Source organism: Microcaecilia unicolor, chromosome 1, assembly GCF_901765095.1.
Source record: "Microcaecilia unicolor chromosome 1, aMicUni1.1, whole genome shotgun sequence".
Classification (NCBI taxonomy): Eukaryota; Metazoa; Chordata; class Amphibia; order Gymnophiona; family Siphonopidae; genus Microcaecilia; species Microcaecilia unicolor.
This window is the reverse complement of record NC_044031.1, coordinates 197,040,170-197,061,744: the sequence shown is the minus strand read 5'-3', so window position 1 is coordinate 197,061,744 and position 21,575 is coordinate 197,040,170. Positions and strand designations below refer to the sequence as shown.

General features: G+C 41.3%; 1 protein-coding gene across 4 annotated transcripts in view; it reads left to right on the top strand.

Moving 5' to 3' along the window:
* The window catches only part of ZDHHC3 (zinc finger DHHC-type containing 3), a 94,320-nt gene extending 72,961 nt beyond the window's left edge, over positions 1-21,359 (top strand). For all 4 annotated transcript variants that reach the window (XM_030203522.1, XM_030203530.1, XM_030203539.1 and 1 more), the window contains exon 7: positions 19,232-21,359. In XM_030203522.1, the coding sequence (XP_030059382.1) occupies positions 19,232-19,465 (234 nt within the window). In that variant the 3' untranslated portion in view covers positions 19,466-21,359. The remainder of the gene's footprint in view (positions 1-19,231) is intronic.
* The last annotated feature ends 216 nt before the right edge of the window (positions 21,360-21,575 follow it).

Below are 21,575 nucleotides of genomic sequence, written 5' to 3'. Positions count from 1 at the left end.
GGTAAGGTGCATGCAGTAGCCTTCACTCCTTCCTTCTGGGCCTTCTTAACCCCAACTCTGACTTTGCCTTTTATAGTTTCTAATTCAGCTCCATCCCTCCCATCTCACTTTCTCCCTGGATGGGAGCTAAGGGTTTTAAGGTGGCTCGCAATACTTCTTCTTAAGGGTGAGGGACTGTTTTCTATATATCCCCTCACACCCCCATATTACCACAATAATATGTTCCACATCATATATACAAGGCAAGTATACTTAGAGTCCAACGTCCACTTTGTACTGTCCAAGCCAATAATTCTAGTGCAGCTAGTAGGATGTTCAGTCTTCTGCCTCTTGACAGTGTGCATTTCCAGTGAGGTCTGTGAGCACGCGGGGGATTATTTCCAGGTGCATTCTCAGTTGAAGTGGCTACTTTGTTAAGCACTTTCTGACCTTTCTGCAAGGTTTTCACTTTATAAACAATGCCTCTTATAGCAAACTGTAGTCCAAAGATGTAGAGCCACGTACAGCACACTGCTTCCTTCTGTGAGCTGCATGTAAAGGCCTTCATTTCTATATGACATTGCAGGGCCAGAACCGACACATCATTGGAAATCTGAGAATGCCCTGCTATTTGATTTGTCCCATCTTTCTAGCTTTCTGAAGCACCAAATCTTTTATCGTATAAGTATGTAAACAGGCCAAGATATCCTGGGGAAGATTATTTTGTCTGGATCTTAAGGTGCAGTGTGCCTGCTCAAATTTAATCAGATGGTCTAAGTTTCCACCATTTGGTCCATGAGCCAATATGGATGCACGAAGTTGCTGAATCATTTCTGTGCAGTTCTCATTGTCTTTCTCCCCAGGAACTCACCTAATGCACAGATTGTTCCAATTCTCCAGATCCTCTATTTTTACTAGGAGAGTTCCCGTCTGACTTTCAATCCAATCTACTGTCTCACTAAACTTAAAATCCACATGTTGTTCATCTAATCTGGTTTCCACCTCCTCCATGGAGGTCTATGATCAAGCAGCCATTCACTGCTGACGTCACATTGGAAGTCCAAAATAAAACATTTTAAACCAGTAAGAGTGCAAATACAAAACAAAATAATAAAACATTGCATAACAGGATTAGTATTAATAATATTTAAAAAATTTGAGCTAATAAGTTTGACAAAATTGCTAAAAAAAAGTAGCATTCAATCTACCTGCAATTTCTCCCAGTTTACCCCTAGTATTTTATAATGACACATAGGTGCCAATAGTGCTCATTTTCAAAACACCTAGACTAGTGGTTCCCAGACCTGGTCCTGGAGGCACCCCAGCCAGTCAGGTTTTCAGGGTACCCACAATGAATATTCACAAGAGATATTTGCATGCACTGCCTCCACTGCATGCAAATCTGTCTCATGAATATTCATTGTGGATATCCTGAAAACCTGACTGGCTGGGGTGCCTCCAGGACCAGGTTTGGGAACCACCGACATAAGCTTACAAAGTTCCATGGGCTACTATGAAACTTTGTAAGTAAGTGCTTTGAAAATATGCCTCTATGTGTCTTTTTAGTGTAGGCTAAAAATTAGCACTGTCTCAACCTCCAAACCTAGGCAACTTGTTATGAAATTTGCCTCATAGTGTGACACAGCATTGTATTTCCTCTATATATTCTGGGCAAGAAAGAAAAGGACGGGTCTTCACAACTTCCACAAAAAGTCAAGCAAAAAAAAAACCACGGGTGAAAGTGAAGTAAGTATCAAATGACCAAGGCAAACAAGGAGTAAGAGCATCCAAGAGTCAACTGGTGCAGAGACGATTGGTCGCTATGCATTGCAGCGCTTATTGCTCCAGCGCTTCAATGTTTTTTTTTTTCCATTTATACACTCTATGAAGCTGACTTTATTTGAATCATTACGACTCCTGAGGAAGGCATTGCGCTGAAACACGGCCCATGTAGGGCTTATTTTGAAAAATAAACTCTTGGATGCTGTTATTCCTTGTTTGTCTTGGTCATTTGGTACTCTCTTCACTTTCACCCGTGTTGTTTTTCTATATATTCTAGGGCCATGTTTCCTAAAGCTCTAAAAATCAAAGCATAGATCTTGAAAACTATGTGTAAACTGATAAGTAACCAATGTAGGCTTTTCAATAGCAAGGTAGTTCTACTTCACCTTTTGTGGTTGGTAATAATTTTGACTGCTCTATTCTGGATCTGGACTAATTACAGCTGTGAGATATATTTATTGGTCAGTCCCAATATAGAGCTCCATTACTCAAGGTGGGACAGAGTCAATGCTTGCAAAACTCTCCGTGGTTTGGACTGTGGTAAAAATGTCCATATGTGTCTAATTAAAGAAAAGATTCACAAAAGCTCTCCTGACCACCACTGAGATTTGTTAAGGCATGGTTAATGAATGAATACATCCTGACTGACAAACCACAAATCTTTTAAAATGGAATTAACAACACATTATGCATTTTGAAATCAGAACTGAAGATGGTCATAGGAGCTCTCCCAACTCAGAGAATTTCAGTCTTACCTGGATTTAACTTTAAATAACACGGTGTGTCCATTTTTTTAATCATAAAGAACATTTATTCAACAAAAGTACAGTACATCTTTTATTTACTAAGGGAAGGTACAAGGCAGATTACGTGGTAATATAATAAAGTAAGGTGGTCAGGGTTGTGATTGCTGTTCTGTGTAGGCTACCCTCCATTCTAGATTGGCTAAGCATAAATATTTAAAAGGACTGGAAAGAACATCAAATCCCAGGGCACTCCACAGATAAGACCCCCTTGGAGTGGAAAATTTGACTGATTGATCACAGTCCATCAAAAAAGTCAACAAGAATAATTTGAATGACTTAAGATCTGAGCCTCATCTGATACTGATGATTTTCAAGTGCTGTAGTGGGTGAAGATGGTCAACACTATCAAATGTGGCAGACAAATCTAGCAGAGCTGGAAAGATGGAATCCAAAATGCAGGAAACAAAACCAAGCCAAAAAAAGGCACAATGGGCCTCCAAGAGTGGGTTGGTATCTAAACTTTATTGATGGACCTGACATGGGCCGTGTTTCAACGTAACACCTGTGGGGGTCATCAGTGGCAGTAGTACAATCTAAGTGATGCTTTCTCTTCTTTCAATTATCAACGTGCAATACCAGCACATATAAAGGTAAAAAATATCACCATATCAATAGTGTGTCTCTGTGAGCAGCAAAAAAGCTAGGAAAGATAGACTTGATCTGATGCTATTTTTTTTACCTTTATATATGTTAGCCTGTTGATATTTGAAAGAATAGAAGGCATCACTCAGGCTGTGCTACTGCTTCATCAGTGGCAGTAGTACATTCTGAGCGATGCCTGACATAGGAGTTACACTGAAACACGACCCATGTTGGGTCCTTCATTAAAATTTGGATGCCAACCCACTCCTGGAGGCCTATTGTGCTTTCTTCGATACACAAATCTAGTAGGACAACCTTAAACAGCAGCAGTGTGTCCAGGAAAGCATGGGGTGACCTACACAGAGCAGTTGTTACAACACTAAACTGTATAACAGCATCAGGCTTCAAATGTTCTCTAACCTTGGTGGCTGTGCTACCGTATTTTTCGGACTATAAGACGCACTGGACCATAAGACACACCTAGGTTTTAGAGGAGGGAAATAGGAAAAAAAATTCGGACTATAAGACACACCTTTTTCCTCCTCTAAAACCTAGGTGCTCCGGTGCATCTTGTCCGAATCCCTCCCTCCCTCCCTCCTGCCCTGCTGAATTCCAAGATCCCCTGCCCTCCCTCCCTCTGAGGTCTAAAAGTAATTTTACCTAGTCGGGCTTCAGCGAAAGCATGCAGGCTCAGGACATCACTCTTCCCTTCTGTCTCTCTTAGCTCTGGTCCCGCCTTCATTTCCTGTTTGAGGGCGGGACCAGAGAGCTGAGAGAGACAGAAGGGAAGAGTGATGTGCTGAGCCTGCATGCTTTTCGCTGAAGCCCGACTAGGTAAAATTACTTTTAGACCTCGGAGGGAAGGCAGGGGAAGGGAGGGCGATCCCAAACTCGGCAGGAGGGAGGGCGGCCTGCTAAATTTCTCTACCTTCGGACTATAAGACGCACCCCCCATTTTCCTCCCAAATTTGGGAGGAAAAAAGTGTGTCTTATAGTCCGAAAAATATGGTAATTTTGACAAAAAACAGAAAGGGATAGAGGTGCTAGTTAAAGTATTAGTCTTGTAAGAAGGAAAGTTGAAAATGTAAAGACCTGAAATGTAATAATAATAAAACTTTATGTATGGTCTGCTATATCTATAAAAATCTAAGTGGGGAATAAACCACATACACAATACAATGTAGTAAGAGAAGTGATAGAGACATCAATTTAGTACTGCCTGGGTATGTACAGGACCGGTGCTAGGGCATTGGGTGCTCTAGGTCAACTTTCAGCCTTATACCCCCCCTTCAAAGTTCAGACCTATGTCCCGTCTATCCCCCTAAATTTTGATAATCAAATTTAACATAATCCCAGACCCCTTCCCACAACAATCCTGTAAAAACACAAAATTAAATACCATACTTTTAAATATTAAACTTTGAAAAATAATATCATGGTGAAGTAGATAGAGCACCATTTGCAGAAGAGAAAGTTTGTGAAGAATTTGAAGAACTAAAAATGGAGAAAGCCATGGGAATGTATGGAATAAATCTCAGGATACTGAGGGAGCTCAGAATTGGAAAAAAAACAGACAGGGGTCTCCTTCACAAAAATTCTAAAAAATAAGAGGTGGGAAACTACAGGTTAGTAAGCCTCACTTTAGTGGTAGAAAAAGTCATGGACATTCTCCTGAAGGAAAAAGAGAGTGAGATTTTTACAGCCCAGTGCACTGAAAGATTATTATTATTATTATTAACATTTGTATAGCGCTACCAGACGCACGCAGTGCTGAACACCTGACACAAACAGTCCCTGCTCGATAGATGTAGCAATACGGTTTTACTAGAGGCAGATCGTGCGAAGTAAATTTACAACACAAAGGGCTGTCAAGATTGGAACAAATGTACTTTATTAAAAGACCCGACATGGGCCGTGTTTTGGCATCACACAACCTGCATCAGGGGTCAGTCTAAAATGCACAAAAATGAATGCAGAGTAAAATGTATCCTAAGACCACTCCATGAAGTCTTAACAGGTACAAGAGTGTAGAGCAGTGCCATATTGGCCACTTTTCTGGATACAAGTTCACTATTAGCTAACATACAGAATGAGTTCATAGAGTGCTGTACTGATTGTGTTAGGAATAAAATTTTAATGGAAAGAGATTCAGCAAAATAATTTCATTTTAATATATATTCTAATGAAGGAGGGAACTGAATTATATGAAACTGAAGAGAGAGTTCTTGAGTTTATAGATTCCAATATAAAGACTGGTCAAGACTTTGCCAATCTAATTATTGAGTTTCTCTGAAAATATAAAATTCTAATTACTGAGTGTTGGGGGCAGGGGTACAACAATGGTATCAACATGAGTAGAGCTTACAATGGGGCTAAAGCTCACATATTAAGAATGAATCAGTTGGTTGAGTTTTCACCCTGTGCTTGTCACAGTCTATATTTGTGTGGAGTCCATGCAGCAGAAAGCAGTCCTCTGGTTGTGATGTTTTTCGGAGTCCTTGAAATGCTATATTCCCTATTCAGCTCAAGTCCTCAAAGATGGAAAATATTTATGAAAAACATCAATGGGTTATTGCATAGAATGTCTGACACCCATTGGTCCATAAGGGTTGGAAACATACCTTCCATAGCTGTACATCTGCCAGGCAATTTGAATGCACTTGAAGAAGTGGAAAGTCTTAACATTATAGCTGAGTCCAGATTTGAAATTGACAGACTGCAGACATATTTGAAATCATTTCAATGTGTCCTTATGTGCTCTCTCTGGCTTAAGGTTTTGATGGAAAGGAAGCTGACCCTATTTTAAGGGTGGGTGGCCTTACAAATGGATGGTAGCCCAGGCATGGCAGAAAAGTGGGGCTAAGGGGGGGGGGGGGCGCTGGTAGGAGGAGGCGGGATAGATAGAGGGGTATAAGGCATGATGATAGGAAGTAGTAAGGCCAAGGGATAGGGTTGGGCAATAAGAGGGGAGGTCCAGAGGCAGAAAGGGGGAGGAGCGGGAGGCAGCGAGAAAGACATTTGCAAGAGTGCGATCACCATTTTAGCCTGCTGCTCCAGTGGTTCACCCACCCCATCATCTCCAATTTTAGGAAGGTAGGGTCCTTGTCACAGCATTCAGTGGGTACTAACCTAATTGAGCACATAGCAGTAAGTTCAGACCAATCCAAGCTGCAACAGTGGTCAAATATGAGTAGTTGGGTCACATGCTAGCAGTGTCATTGGTGACATCAATCAACAAGGGCAGTCCCTCTCTTCTACAGAAGGAAATCAGTGCCAGCATAACCGAGAGTCGACGGTGCCTACCTCAGACTTTTATGAGATGGGGAGGCTGAAGGAATCAAGAAAGAGAGTCAACGCTTAAAAGGGGATCTGCTTTTATGGCAACTCCTTATCAATGGTAGCGCCTCAGCATGTCAACGGTATATGCCTAAGGTGGAGCAAGAAAGATGCCTCATGAGTAAGGCAGAACTTGGTGGAGCTGTGTGACTCAGAAGGTTAGATACCCTGCCCAAAATACTCTGGATAGAAGTTCTATGCATGTAACTTATTGCTGGTTATTGTTAGTTGCATGCATGTACAGTTTGTCAGGTGTAGGTATTTAGAATGTGTGCCAAGGTGCTGCCTACTCTGTTTGAGAGATTACCACAAGAAAGTGTTGCAAGCAAAGAAATGTTTGTTAGAAATTGAAATAGAACATCTTCAGAGCTTAGTATCAAACTTAGAAAACTGGAGTGCCATTTTGAAAAAAAGTAAACAAGTTGCTGAAAATGAGAGTTTTAACATGGAATTTCCACAAAGAATTAGGACAAGAAAAAGAATGGCCAATGAACCAGACCAATCAAATACATCAGAGTTAAATGAAAGTGATCGTGAAGAATGGTTCAGAAAAAATGTCTTATGTTTTGATTGTGTTTTTGGAAATGTAATGGTGCAATATGAAGCATGTGTGAAATTCATGAAACATTCAGCTTCCTTTGGATGTATATCCTCTTATCTGATAACAAAATGGAAAAAAAGGCTAAAACCTGTTGTTCCAAATACAGCATTCATATTTCCTCTTCAGCATTGGTTGAAGAAATAAAACATTTAAAAGCAATTCACACAGTCAATATTAGAAATTTAAATTTATAAATATAAACAAAACTTTACTTTTGACTGTGACAGATGGTGGAGGATGGAGGGGGGCCCTTAAGGTTGTTTACCCTGAGCCTGGTTTTGTCTCTTGGTGGCCCCACTCCCCTCCCCCCCTCACAGCTTTCGTACTCTTGACTCTTCTTCCAGTATATCACATCCTTTTGTTTTTTCCCCACCCTTCCTGGGGGGCTCTATTCTATTACTGACTTACCTGGGCACATAATAAGAGTGTAGGGCTTTATACAGAAACTGTCCAGGGTAAGGAAACAATTGTAAATAACAAGTGGGAAAATGTTTCTGGATATCAAAGGATATCTACTTTTCTCAATACGCAAGAGCCTTGAGTAGATAAGGAATACCTTTGGACTGTGAATAACTTGCAGGTCATAGAGCTTTTGGGGAACAGGGACCCAATGTATCATAATTTGAAATCAGGCAAATGCAGAGAAGGTAAAACTAAGTCTGGGATTAAGTATTCAATAGAAAAATAAAGCTGAAGACATCTGGAAAGTATTTCAAAAAATCTTACATATGGCTACCAAGGAATGTATGTTCTAATGACAATTAGATATTAAGAATGAAAAGGTGTTAGTAAGTCCAAGTACTTTGAAAATATGCCTATTTAGACCTTTCTTCTTTGGTATACAAACTTGCACATGGTTAAAACAAAATATCTCATTAAACATTAGAGACCATTTTTTCCTATAGGAAACCAAGCAAGAAACAGAGTCAGTTGATGACCACAGGCAATAACCAATAGTAAGGTAGCTTTCAAAATGTATGCCATCAGCCACCAGGAAAAAGCTTTAAAAATGCTTGATGACTTTGCAATGTGTTCCAATCTCCGTGAAATTTCAACTCAATTAAACTAGCCTTTACCACTCATTCCAGTATCTGTGGTACAGAGTAAAATGGAACTAGATGAAGAGCTCAAATAAAGTACTTATAGAAAGGGACATTTAGGGTGGGGACAAGTACACAGCTCTGATGATTTTCCCAAGAATCCTTTTTATATGAGAAGTTGTCAAGTTTCAAGGTTAATGTTTTTGATAAACTGTCAAATGGTAATTACATAAGGACATAAGAATAGCTATACTGGGTCAGACCACTGGTCCATCTAGCCCAGTATCCTGCTTCCACCAGTGGCCAATCCAGGTCACAAGTACCTGGCTGAAACCCAATTAGTAGCAACATTCCATGCCTTTTGAAAATCCAGATACACAATATCAACCGGCTCACCTTTATCTACATGTTTGTTCACCCCTTCAAAAAAATGTAGTAGATTGGTGAGGCAAGATTTCTCTTCAGTAAATCCATGTTGACTTTGAGGCTCATTTTCAAAAGTGAAGGGTGTCCATCTTTCGACATAAATTGAAAGATGGACATCCTTTTCACAAAAACGTCCAAATTGGTATAATCGAAAACTGATTTTGGACATCTCCAACTGCAGTCCGTCACAGCCTGGGATGTCCAAATTTCAAGGGGGCATGTCAGAGATGTAGCAAAGGCGGGACTTGGGCGTGCCTAACACTTGGACGTCCTGGACCCATAATTGAAAAAAGCAAGGACGTCCTCGACGAACACTTGGACGTTTTCACCTGGTCGTGTTTTTCTTACGACTAAGGCACGAAAAGGTGGCTGAAATGACCAGATGACCACAGGAGAGAATTGGGGATGACCTCCCGTTACACCCCCAGTGGTCACTAACCCCCTCCCACCCTCAAAAAACATCTTGCAAAATATTTTGTGCCAGCCTCTATGCCAGCCTCAGATGTCATACTCAGGTCCCTGACAGCACTTGCAGGTCTCAGGAGCAGTTTTAGTGGGTACTGCAGTGCACGTCAGACAGGCCCATACCCCCCCACCTGTTACATTTGTGGAGGAAACAGCGAGCTCTCCAAAACCCACCACAAACCCTCTGTACCCACATCTAGGTGCCCCCCTTCACCCGTAAGGGCTATGGTAGTGGTGTACAGTTGTGGGTAGTGGGTTTTGAGGGGGCTCAGCACACAAGGTAAGGGAGCTATATTCCTGGGAGCATTTTATGAAGTCCACTGCAGTGCCCCCTAGGGTGCTCACTTGGTATCCTGGCATGTCAGGGGAACCAGTGCACTACAAATGCTGGCTCCTCCCAGGACCAAATGGCTTGCATTAGGACGTTTTTGACATGGATGTCTTTGGTTTCAAAAATCGCTGAAAGTCAGAAACGTCCATGTCTAGGGACGTCCAAATTTAAGGATTTGGACATCCCTGATGGTAGTTTTGAAACGAAAGATGGACGTCCATCTTGTTTCAAAAATACGGTTTTCCCTGCCCCTGAATTTGGACGTTTTGCAAGGACGTCCAAATCAAAACTTGGACGTCCCTTTCGAAAATGCCCCTTCATGTCTCATTAATCTGAAATGCTACCTGTGCCACGCGCAGGGCCCAAGAGACAGGCAGAGCTCCAGAGTCTCAATGCGTGGATGAGACGATGGTGCAGGGAGGAGGGCTTTAGATTTGTTAGGAACTGGGCAACATTCTGGGGAAGGGGGAGCCTATTCCGAAAGGATGGGCTCCATCTTAACCAGAGTGGGACCAGGCTGCTGGCATCGGCGTTTAAGAAGGAGATAGAGCAGCTTTTAAACTAGAAATGGGGGGAAGGCCGACAGTCGCTCAAAAAGAGCATGGTTCGGGATAAGGTATCTTTCAAAGATATCACCATAACAGGGAAGATAGAGTATCCTGATAGTGAGGTTGCAAAAGAGATTGTAGTAGATCGGGTATCCTTAAATAACAATAAAAATCAGACAAAAGATTGCCAATTAATACTGTCAAGTACTAAGCATGATGTACTTAGGAACAACAAACATAGTTTGAAATGTCTATATGCGAATGCCAGGAGCCTAAGAAATAAGATGGGGGAGTTAGAATATATTGCACTAAATGAAAAATTAGATATAATAGGCATCTCTGAGACCTGGTGGAAGGAGGATAACCAGTGGGACACTGTCATACCGGGGTACAAATTATATCGTAGTGATAGGGTGAATCGGATTGGTGGAGGGGTAGCATTGTATATTAACGAGAGCCTTGAATCAAATAGATTGAAAATTCTGCAGGAAACAAAACACTCCTTGGAATCACTGTGGATTGAAATTCCATGTGCAAAGGGGAAAAGGATAGTGATAGGAGTGTACTACCGTCCGCCTGGCCAGGACGAACAGACGGATGCGGAAATGTTAAAGGAAATCAGGGACGCAAACAAACTGGGCAACACAATAATAATGGGGGATTTCAATTACCCGCATATAGACTGGGTTAATGTAACATCTGTACACGCAAGGGACATAAGATTTCTTGATGAAATCAAGGACAGCTTCATGGAACAGCTAGTTCAGGAGCCGACAAGAGAAGGAAAAATACTAGACTTAGTCCTTAGTGGTGCTCATGATCTAGTGCAGGGGGTAACGGTACGAGGGCCGCTTTATAACAGTGATCATAATATGATCGGTTTTGATATTGGCATTGAAGGAAGTGAAACTAGGAAATCAAGTACGCTAGCGTTTAACTATAGAAAAGGTGATTACGACAAAATGAGAAAAATGGTGAAAAAAAGACTGAAAGGAGCAGCTCGCAGAGTAAAAAACTTGCGTCAGGCATGGATGCTGTTTAAAAACACCATCCTGGAGGTTCAGGACAAATATATTCCACGTATTAGAAAAAAGGGAAAAAAGACTAAACGTCAGCCGGCGTGGCTAAACAGTAAGATAAAGGAAGTCATTAGAGCCAAAAAACAATCCTTCAGAAAGTGGAGAAGAGAACCAACTGAAAGTAACAGGATAGATCATAAGGAATGCCAAGCCAAATGCAAAGCGGAGATAAGGAGGGCAAAAAAGGACTTTGAGAAGAAATTAGCGTTGGAAGCAAAAATACATAGTAAAATTTTTTTTAGATACATTAAAAGCAGGAAACCGGCCAAAGAGTCGGTTGGGCCGCTGGACGAAAATGGTGTTAAAGGGGCGATCAGGGAGGACAAAGCCGTAGCGGAGAAATTAAATGAATTCTTTGCTTCGGTCTTCACCGAGGAGGATTTGGGGGGGACACCGGTGCCGGAAAGAATATTTGAAGCGGGGGAGTCGGAGAAACTAAACGAATTCTCTGTAACCTTGGAGGATGTAATGGGTCAGTTCAGCAAGCTGAAGAGTAGTAAATCACCGGGACCTGATGGTATTCATCCCAGAGTATTAATAGAACTAAAAAATGAACTTGCGGAGCTACTGTTAGAAATATGCAATCTGTCCCTAAAATCGAGTGTAGTACCGGAAGACTGGAGGGTAGCCAATGTTACTCCGATTTTTAAGAAGGGTTCCAGAGGAGATCCGGGAAATTATAGACCGGTGAGTCTGACGTCGGTGCCGGGCAAGATGGTGGAGGCTATTATTAAGAATAAAATTGCAGAGCATATACAAAAACATGGACTGATGAGACAAAGTCAGCACGGATTTAGTGAAGGGAAGTCTTGCCTCACCAATCTAATGCATTTTTTTGAGGGGGTAAGCAAACATGTGGACAATGGGGAGCCGGTTGATATTGTATATCTGGATTTTCAGAAGGCGTTTGACAAAGTGCCGCACGAAAGACTCCTGAAGAAATTGCAGAGTCATGGAATCGGAGGTAGGGTATTATTATGGATTAAGAACTGGTTGAAAGATAGGAAGCAGAGAGTAGGATTGCGTGGCCAGTATTCTCAGTGGAGGAGGGTAGTTAGTGGGGTCCCGCAGGGGTCTGTGCTGGGTCCGTTGCTTTTTAATGTATTTATAAATGACCTAGAGATGGGAATAACTAGTGAGGTAATTAAATTCGCCGATGACACAAAATTATTCAGGGTCGTCAAGTCGCAGGAGGAATGTGAACGATTACAGGAGGACCTTGCGAGACTGGGAGAATGGGCGTGCAAGTGGCAGATGAAGTTCAATGTTGACAAGTGCAAAGTGATGCATGTGGGTAAGAGGAACCCGAATTATAGCTACGTCTTGCAAGGTTCCGCGTTAGGAGTTACGGATCAAGAAAGGGATCTGGGTGTCGTCGTCGATGATACGCTGAAACCTTCTGCTCAGTGTGCTGCTGCGGCTAGGAAAGCGAATAGAATGTTGGGTGTTATTAGGAAGGGTATGGAGTCCAGGTGTGCGGATGTTATAATGCTGTTGTATCGCTCCATGGTGCGACCGCACCTGGAGTATTGTGTTCAGTACTGGTCTCCGTATCTCAAAAAAGATATAGTAGAATTGGAAAAGGTACAGCGAAGGGCGACGAAAATGATAGTGGGGATGGGACGACTTTCCTATGAAGAGAGGCTGAGAAGGCTAGGGCTTTTCAGCTTGGAGAAGAGACGGCTGAGGGGAGATATGATAGAAGTGTATAAAATAATGAGTGGAATGGATCGGGTGGATGTGAAGCGACTGTTCACGCTATCCAAAAATACTAGGACTAGAGGGCATGAGTTGAAGCTACAGTGTGGTAAATTTAAAACGAATCGGAGAAAATTTTTCTTCACCCAACGTGTAATTAGACTCTGGAATTCGTTGCCGGAGAACGTGGTACGGGCGGTTAGCTTGACGGAGTTTAAAAAGGGGTTAGATAGATTCCTAAAGGACAAGTCCATAGACCGCTATTAAATGGACTTGGAAAAATTCCGCATTTTTAGGTATAACTTGTCTGGAATGTTTTTACGTTTGGGGAGCGTGCCAGGTGCCCTTGACCTGGATTGGCCACTGTCGGTGACAGGATGCTGGGCTAGATGGACCTTTGGTCTTTCCCAGTATGGCACTACTTATGTACTTATGTACTTATAATCCATACTTTTGAATAATCTCTGTAAGTTTGTTCTTTATAATAGTTTCTACCATTTTGCCTGGCACCAATGTCAGGCTCACCAGTCTATAATTTCCCGGATCACCTCTGGAACCTTTCTAAAAATCAGCATTACATTGGCCACCCTCCAATCTTTTGGTACCATGCTTGATTTTAAGGATAAATTACTTATTACTAACAATAGTTCTGTGTTAATTTTTCAATTCTATCAGTACTCTGGGGTTAATATCATCCGGTCCAGGTAACTATGATTTGGATTATTCTTTCCAATGTGCATCACTGTGCATTACATTTCTTCAGCCATTTGGATGCCCAGTCTTCCAATTTAGTGGAGGATTAGCCTAGTGGTTAAGGTGGTGGACTTTGGTCCTGAGGAACTGAGTTCAATTCCCACTTCAGGCACAGGCAGCTCCTTGTGACTCTGGGCAAGTCACTTAACCCTCCATTGCCCCAGATACAAATAAGTACCTGTATACAATATGTAAGCTGCATTGAGCCTGCTATGAGTGCGAAAGTGCAGGGTACAAATGTAACAAATATAAATTTCCTAAGGTCTTCCTACAATTTTTCACAGTCTGCATGTGTTTTGACAACTTTGAATAGTTTTGTGTTATCTGCAAATTTAATCACCTCACTCATCATTTTGTTTTCCAGATCATTTATAAATATATTAAATAGCACCAGTCCCAGCACTCCACTATTCACCCTCCTCCTTTGAGAAAAATGGCCATTTAACCCTACTTCTGTTTTCTGTCCAGTAACCAATTCCTAATCCAAACCAGAACATTGCCTCCTATCCCATGACATTTTAATTTTCTCAGGAGTTTCCGATGAGGAAGTTTGACAAAAGGTTTCTGAAAATCTAGATACACTACATTAACTGGCCCACCTTTATCCACATGTTTATTCCTTCAAAGATCGGATCTGGTTAAACTTCGCCCTCCTTACCGTCAAAACAGTTACCCAGGCGATTGGTAGGTTTTCCAACACTCACTGTAAACTAGATACCTGTCCCAGCTACCTAATGAAATCCGCCCCTGACCGCTTCATAGCAGACCTCACATCCCACCTAAATTACATGCTTCAGCAAGGCCTCTTTCCTAAGGAAAATGGCAATATCCTACTTACCCCAATACCAAAAGATACCAAGAAAAAAAACAAACAAAATCACTAACTACCGTCCAGTAGCATCTATCCCGTTGGTGGTCAAACTGGTGGAAAGCATGGTAACCAAACAATATACAGATTACATAAACAAATTCTCAATATTACACGAATCACAGTCAAGCTTTCGCCACTTCCACAGCACGGAAACAGTATTTCTCACTCTTCTAGCCAAATTCAAGCAGGAAATAGCAACAGGCAAAAATATCCTTCTCCAATTCGACATGTCTAGTGCATTCGACATGGTAAACCATAATATATTAATAAGATTACTAGATAAGTTCAGGATTGGTGGAAACATACTTATCTGGATCAAGGGCTTCCTAACCACAAGAACATATCAAGTAAAATCAAATTCAAACATCATCACCGTGGGAGTACCGCAAGGATCACCGCTAACACCGATCCTATTCAACTGAATGATGACCCCACTTGCCAAGTCCTTATCCAAACATGGCCTTAACCCTTTCATATATGTAGACGATGTCACAATATACATTCCTTACAAAACCAAACTGACAGAAATTACCAACAAAATCAAGCTCGGCCTGAACATCATGGATTCATGGGCAAATGCATTTCAACTAAAACTCAATAAAGAAAAAACTCATTGTCTCATCTTCTCATCCCAACACAGCATGGACATCCCCACAAGTATCAACACCCCAGATCATACCCTTCCTATCTCAGACAGCTTGAAAATCCTCTGCGTTACAATGGACCGAAACTTAACACTAGAGAGCCAAGTGGCATCCACAACAAAGAAAATGTTCCACTCAACGTGGAAACTCAAACGCGTGAAACAATTCTTCTCGAGGGAAACATTTCACAACCTGATACAATTAATGGTACTAAGCCACTTAGATTACTGCAATGGAATTTATGCGGGATGTAAAGAACAAACCTTAAAGAAACTTCAGACTGCTCAAAACATGGCAGCTAGGCTTATATTTGGTAAAACACGATTTGAAAGCGCAAAACCCCTCCATGAAAAACTTAAATACAAAACAACTTACATATCTAGTTTTTCCTACATAAGCGCACAACTGTGGAACGCATTACCAAAAGCCTTGAAAATGACGTACGACCACCTAAACGTCCGGAAATCACTAAAAACCAACCTGTTTAAAAAGGCATACCCTACCGATCCAACTTAAATGCCTAATCTCTGCAATACAACCAAACTAAAGCACGTAATGGACATAACACAACTCTTCCGTTCTCCGATTCCCTAATGTGGCTGTGCCACATGAACTTGATCTTACCACATCACCCTGTACTTGTTCACACCGGAGCCTGCAAAGGCCTCTCCGGTACTATGTAAGCCACATTGCGCCTACAAATAGGTGGAAAAATGTGGGATACAAATGTAACAAATAAATAAAAAAATTAAACAAATTGTAGAGGCGAGACTTCCGTTGGTGGAACCCAAGCTGACTCTGTCCCATTAAACCATGTTTGTCAATGAGTTCCATAATTTTATTCTTTATAATAGTTTCCACTATTTTGCCAGGCACTGAAATCAGGCTTACCAGTCTGTAATTTCCTGGATCACCCCTGGAACCCTTTTTAAAAATTGGTGTTACATTGGCCACCCTCCAATCTTCAGGTACTATGGACAATTTTAATGACAGGTTATACATCACTAACAACAGATCAGCAATTTCCCATTTAAGTTCTTTCAGTACCCTGAGTTTATGCCATCTGGTCTATGTGATTTATCACTTTTTAACTTGTCAATTTGGTTCAGTACGTCTTCCAGGTTCATTGAAATTTCTTTCAGTTCCTCCACATCATCACACTTGAAAACCATTTCTGGTACAGGTAGTTCTGTTACATCTTCTTCTGTAAAGATGGAAGCAAAGAATTAATTCAGGGGGCCTTTTACTAAGCCAGGGTAGCATTTTTAGCATGCGCTAAATGCTAGAGATGCCCATAGGAAAGTATGCTTCTAGTATTGTCCCAAACACTGTCTAAAGTTCATAGATAGTACACTATCACAGTGTGACCACCATCTTCATTCATAAACTAACATTGTTTATTAAATGAAGATGGTGTTCACACTGTGATAGTGTACTATCTATGTACTTATTAGACAGTGTTTGGGACAATACTAGAAGTATATATTGAATTAATCCCCACACTAGAAGTACAAAGGTCTATTTAATCACATAGGAAAGTATGGGCATCTCTAGCGTTTAGCGTATGCTTATTTTTACTGCGCGCCAAATACGGTACTGTGGCTTTGTAAAAGGCCCTTTCAATCTCTCCACTATGACTTTGTCATCCTTGAGTGCCCCTTTTGCTCATTCATGATGTAACAGTCCCATGGATTCCCTCACAGGCTTTCTTTTTCTGATGTACCTGAAAAAGGTGTTACTATGAGTTTTGTCTCCATGGCAAGCTTTTCTTCATATTCTCTTTTAGCCTTCTTTATCAGTGTGTTGCATCTAGCTTGACACTGCTTATGTTGCTTCTTATTTTCTTCATTTGGATCCTTTTTCCATTCTTTGAAGGATGCTCCTTTGGCTCTAACAGCCTGTTTCACGTGACCTTTTAACCATGTTGGCTGTTGATTGTTCTTCTTTCCACCTTTGTTAATACATGGAATACATCTGGTCTGGGCTTCCACGATGGTATTTTTAAACAATGGCCATGCCTGATTTAGGGGGTCTTTTACTAAAGTTTAGCTCGAGTTATCTGCAGCAGGGTCCATTTTATTCCTATGGGCCCTACTGCAGATAACTCGAGCTAAGGTTTAGTAAAAGACCCCCTTAAAGTTCTAACCTTCGCAGCCAACCCTTTCAGCTTTTTTTTAACCATTTTCCTCATTTTGTCATAGTCACCCTGTCAAAAATTGAATGCTTCTACGGTAGATTTCTTTAGTGACTTAAAATATTCACTTACTCAGAGAAACTACCTTCATAGCAGTTTATAAAACAATAAGATTAGACAGATATAAAGAAGCAAGAGAGGTAAAAAAAATTATTTAGGTTTATAAGAGTAAGGGTAAGGGCAATGGGATTTGATACTTTCTGTGGTATAATCAAAGCGGTTTATATTTATTATATGCAGGTACTTTCTCTGTCTCTAAAGGGCTCACAATCTACATAAAAGATTGGCATGCCGCACCTGTCCCCTGCTCCTTGAGTTCTCAGTAAAAGAAACATTTTGAGACCTTTCTTAAAGGTGTAGAAGGAGGGTTCTAGTTACAGGTAAGATGGCAGCGAGTTCCACAGCATAGATTCAGTCACACTAAAAATAGAATCCTTTTAAAAGCAATATCTGAAAAAGGAGATTATTTAAATTAATAAAGGGGGGAAAGGATAGTGAAAGAAAGACTACGCACAATATACAAAGTATAAAGAAAGTAATTAAACAAGTTGAAATTCATTTTAAAGTATTACAAAAGATATCAAAACAATTTCAAAAGGGTTTTGTAATAATGAAAGGATGACAGAGGATTTTATGGGTTCAAATGTGGCTGAAAAGGAAAACATAATAAATGGGGATAGGGATAAAGCTGTAATAAAAAAATAATCTTTTAAAATTTCCTTTTATATCCTGGAAAAGCCACTAACAGAAGATTTTATTTACTTATTTCAAAACATTTATATTCTATTCATCCAAAAGTAGATTTCATCATAATATAAGAATTATTAAAATAAATATATCATCAAACAATATAAAAACAATAAAGCAATAACATAAATAACGTAAATAACTGCAGCCTTAAATAAAGGCTTTTAAAGGCCCTTTTAATAAGCTGCAGTAAACACTAGCACACACTTACCACAGCTTAAAAGGGCTTACTGTGTCCTGTAGTAAGGGCCCCTTTTACAAAGTGGTGGTAAGCCCAACGCGGGCTTACCGCTCGCTAAAAGGGAAATACCGCCAGGCTACTGCACCAGCCCAACGGTAGTTCCCACCCCCAGCGTGCATCATTTCTGATGCTATAAAAATATTGTTGTTTTTGTAGCACCGTTGTACCAGGCGGTAATCAGGCAGTGCAGCACACTTTCTGGTTACCGCAGAAGTAGCGCAGGAGCCCAAAATGGGTGCACAGCTAGTGCTTCACTTGCCGCACGTCCATTTCTTTTAAAAAACCTGCCTTTTACCTGCTGTGGTAAAAGGGGGCCTCGGCGCACATCAAAAACACATGCCAATGCCAGCACAGGCCCCCCTTTTTTGTCGCAACTTCGTTTAAGGACCCCCAAGTTCCCAATTAGTGCATGATATTTACTTGCTAAAAATATTTTAATTTGTTTCACGGGGGGAGGGCACATCTGGTGGGTAGAGAGGGAGTGTTTCTGTACTAATCAACATGTCTACATTACCGTGCACTAACTGATTACATAGAATTACACGGTAGCTTTTACCACTTACAAAATAGGTGTCAATATGTGCTACCACGGCACTCTTTTTTAGTGACCGCACACTAATGGCGACATTAGCACGTGACCAATAAAGGAAAAAAATTAGAAAATCAGCCATTTTACTGCTGCAATAAAAATGGCCTTAGCTTGTGAAAAGACCCGCATAAGGGCATGCAAAGGCCACTTTCTACACAGCTTAGTAGAGAGGTGTGGTAGCCGTGTTAGTCCACTTTTAAAGGTAATCAATAGAAATAAAACAAAATAAAACATGGAAAAGAAAATAAGATGATACCTTTTCTTATTGGACATAATACATTTCTTGATTAGCTTTCAAAGGTTGCCCTTCTTCCTCAGATCGGAAATAAGCAAATGCTGGTAGATGACAGTATATATAGGTGAAACATCAAAGCATTTCAGCTTAGTAAAAGGACCTCTTGGTAAGAGGCAAAAGATAGAACAATAAGTGAACTTAATGTTAAGCAGAATCAGGTATGTATATATGTATTTGTATATGTATATAGTTCTTTTCTTTTTTTTTTTTTGTCCCTATTCCAGGGTATTGAGCGTCTAAAGAATGAGAGCCCAACCTGGGAAAAGACGAGCGGCTGGGAAAGCATGAAACTCGCCTTTGGTGGCAATTTCTTGCCCTGTTGGTTCAATCCCTTTTCTAGCCCAAGCTATAGCAGAGTGCCTTACAGTGTTGAAATCACTGTGCTAGAAGAAGATGCTGAGGAGGCCTCCAGATCGATGACTGAACTCAAGGGTACTTCTGAAGTGCTGGTGTTTTAGTTTAGGCCTCTCCACCTTGGAAATGGATAAAGTTCTTTTTGTGTATGAACAATAGACAAATCCCTTTCCTGTACTCATAAGCTACTAAGCCTGGGCAAAGCAGGGATTTTAATTAATTCAGGTGACAAAAACAACTAATCAAATAATTGTGCTTTCCCTTTAATATATCCAAATTTTTAAAATAATTAAGGGCCCTGTTTACTAAGGTGCACTAGCATTTTTAGTGCGTGCACAAAATTAGCATGTGCTGTGTAGGCACCCATAGGAATATTGTGGGCGCCGACACAGTTTGCACACGCTAATGGTTAGCTCACGCTAGAAGCGCTAACGCGCCTCTAGCACGGCTTAGTAAACGGGGCCCTAAAACTTTTAATCCTATAATCCAAAGGCTAAGTTATAGGGCAAAAACAGTCAAAAGGTCTACAAGCCAGTTTGTGTGTGCAATTTTGAAGTAGTAAGTTTTGATTCTGAGTCAGTGGCAGTATTAGGGAGGGACATGGCTTTGATTCACAGGTGAGGTCTTCTGTTTCTCAGGCTGGATGCGACTCTAGATGAAACTTTCATAGTCCTTAGGTGAGAGGGTCTCAGTGATTGATTTGTGTGGCACTCACTGGCCGAAATCAGAGTACAGCTGTTGCTGGATTCCAGAGAAAGTCATGAGAAAACAAAACAAAGAGCTGTATGAATTGAAATAAAGCAAATGATATGGTCCCTGGCCAAGGATGAGCACTACAATGGACAGGGTAAGTATGGGTTAAAAATGGGAGGGGGGGGGGGGATCCTGAATAGCTGGGCTATGGCACTACAAGCCTTCATTCACAAGAGGCCAGTTCTTATTGAACTGAATGTCTGAAAAGAGCAAGGGGAACTCTCATGCCGATAATAATAATAGCAATAATAATATTAATATTAAAAAGCACATCAGTAAAGGATTCACAGCTAGAGTTACTGAAATGCACTACAGTGCACTACTGCTGATAGAATATAATTTACTGCGGGTCCCATTTGACATATAATGGGCATTAATGGCATTAGCACGTGGTAACGGGGTAGCACACATTAGTAACTCTAGCAGTTAATTTGCTGCACGTTCAACCAGTGAAAACAATTTCACAGGAAAACATTAGACAAGGTCTTGTGCAGACAGTACTGTTGCAGTTTTTATGAATTCTTAAATTTAGCACAGTTTTGTTTGCAGATTTTTCACTTTGTATATTTATAGGAAATTAAGCCCTTGGGCAAACTATACACTAAATCTTAACTCTTTCTCCCATGCAGCTCTCCCCTCCCCCCCCCCCCCCCCCCCCCCCACCTCATGGTCCTTCCCTCTCCTCTTTCAGGTCCTTTTCATAGGGCCTCTTTCTATCATAAAGCCGAGACAGTACTTCTTATACTTCAGGCTGGGAAAATATAAATAAGATAAATATTTTTTCCTTCTTGAAAAGTCAGACGCTTTTAGGGGTCATTTTACAAATCTGCGGTAAAAAGTAGCCTGTGGTAGTGGGTGCGTGAAATTGTCACATGCTGAGGCCACTTGTTACCACGGCTGGAATTTCCATTAATTTAATTGGAAGTTGTAAATGACCGTGCGATAATAAAAATATTTGCGAGCGGCAATTTACTACCTGAGCCCTTACTACAACCTATTTAATAGGCAGTAAGGGCTCATGCACTAATCTGGCGGTAATCAGATAGCGTGGCATGCCTACACTGCAACCCCACACTAGAAAATAGAAAAATATTTTCTGGCATGAGAAATGTCAAGTGGTAAACACAGAACTACTGCAGGGTGCCATGGTAGTGTTGTTTTGCCATGTGCTACCTGTGTGGTAGCCCTGCCACGCAGTGGCGTAGGAAGGGGAGGTGGTGGGGCAGTCTGCCCCGGGTGCATGCTGCTGGGGGGGTGTCGGCTCCACTGGTTTGCTGCTCCCTCTGCCCCGGAACAGGAAGTAACTGTTCCGGGGCAGAGAGAGCAGGGAACCAGCGGAGCCGACGCAGCTCCCAGCAACGTGCAGTCGGGGCGGATCGGCCCTCCCGCCCGCTCCCCGCTTTCCTATGCTAGTAAGAATGCGCTCCGGGGGGGGGGGGGGGTGCGCAGCGGCACTGCTAC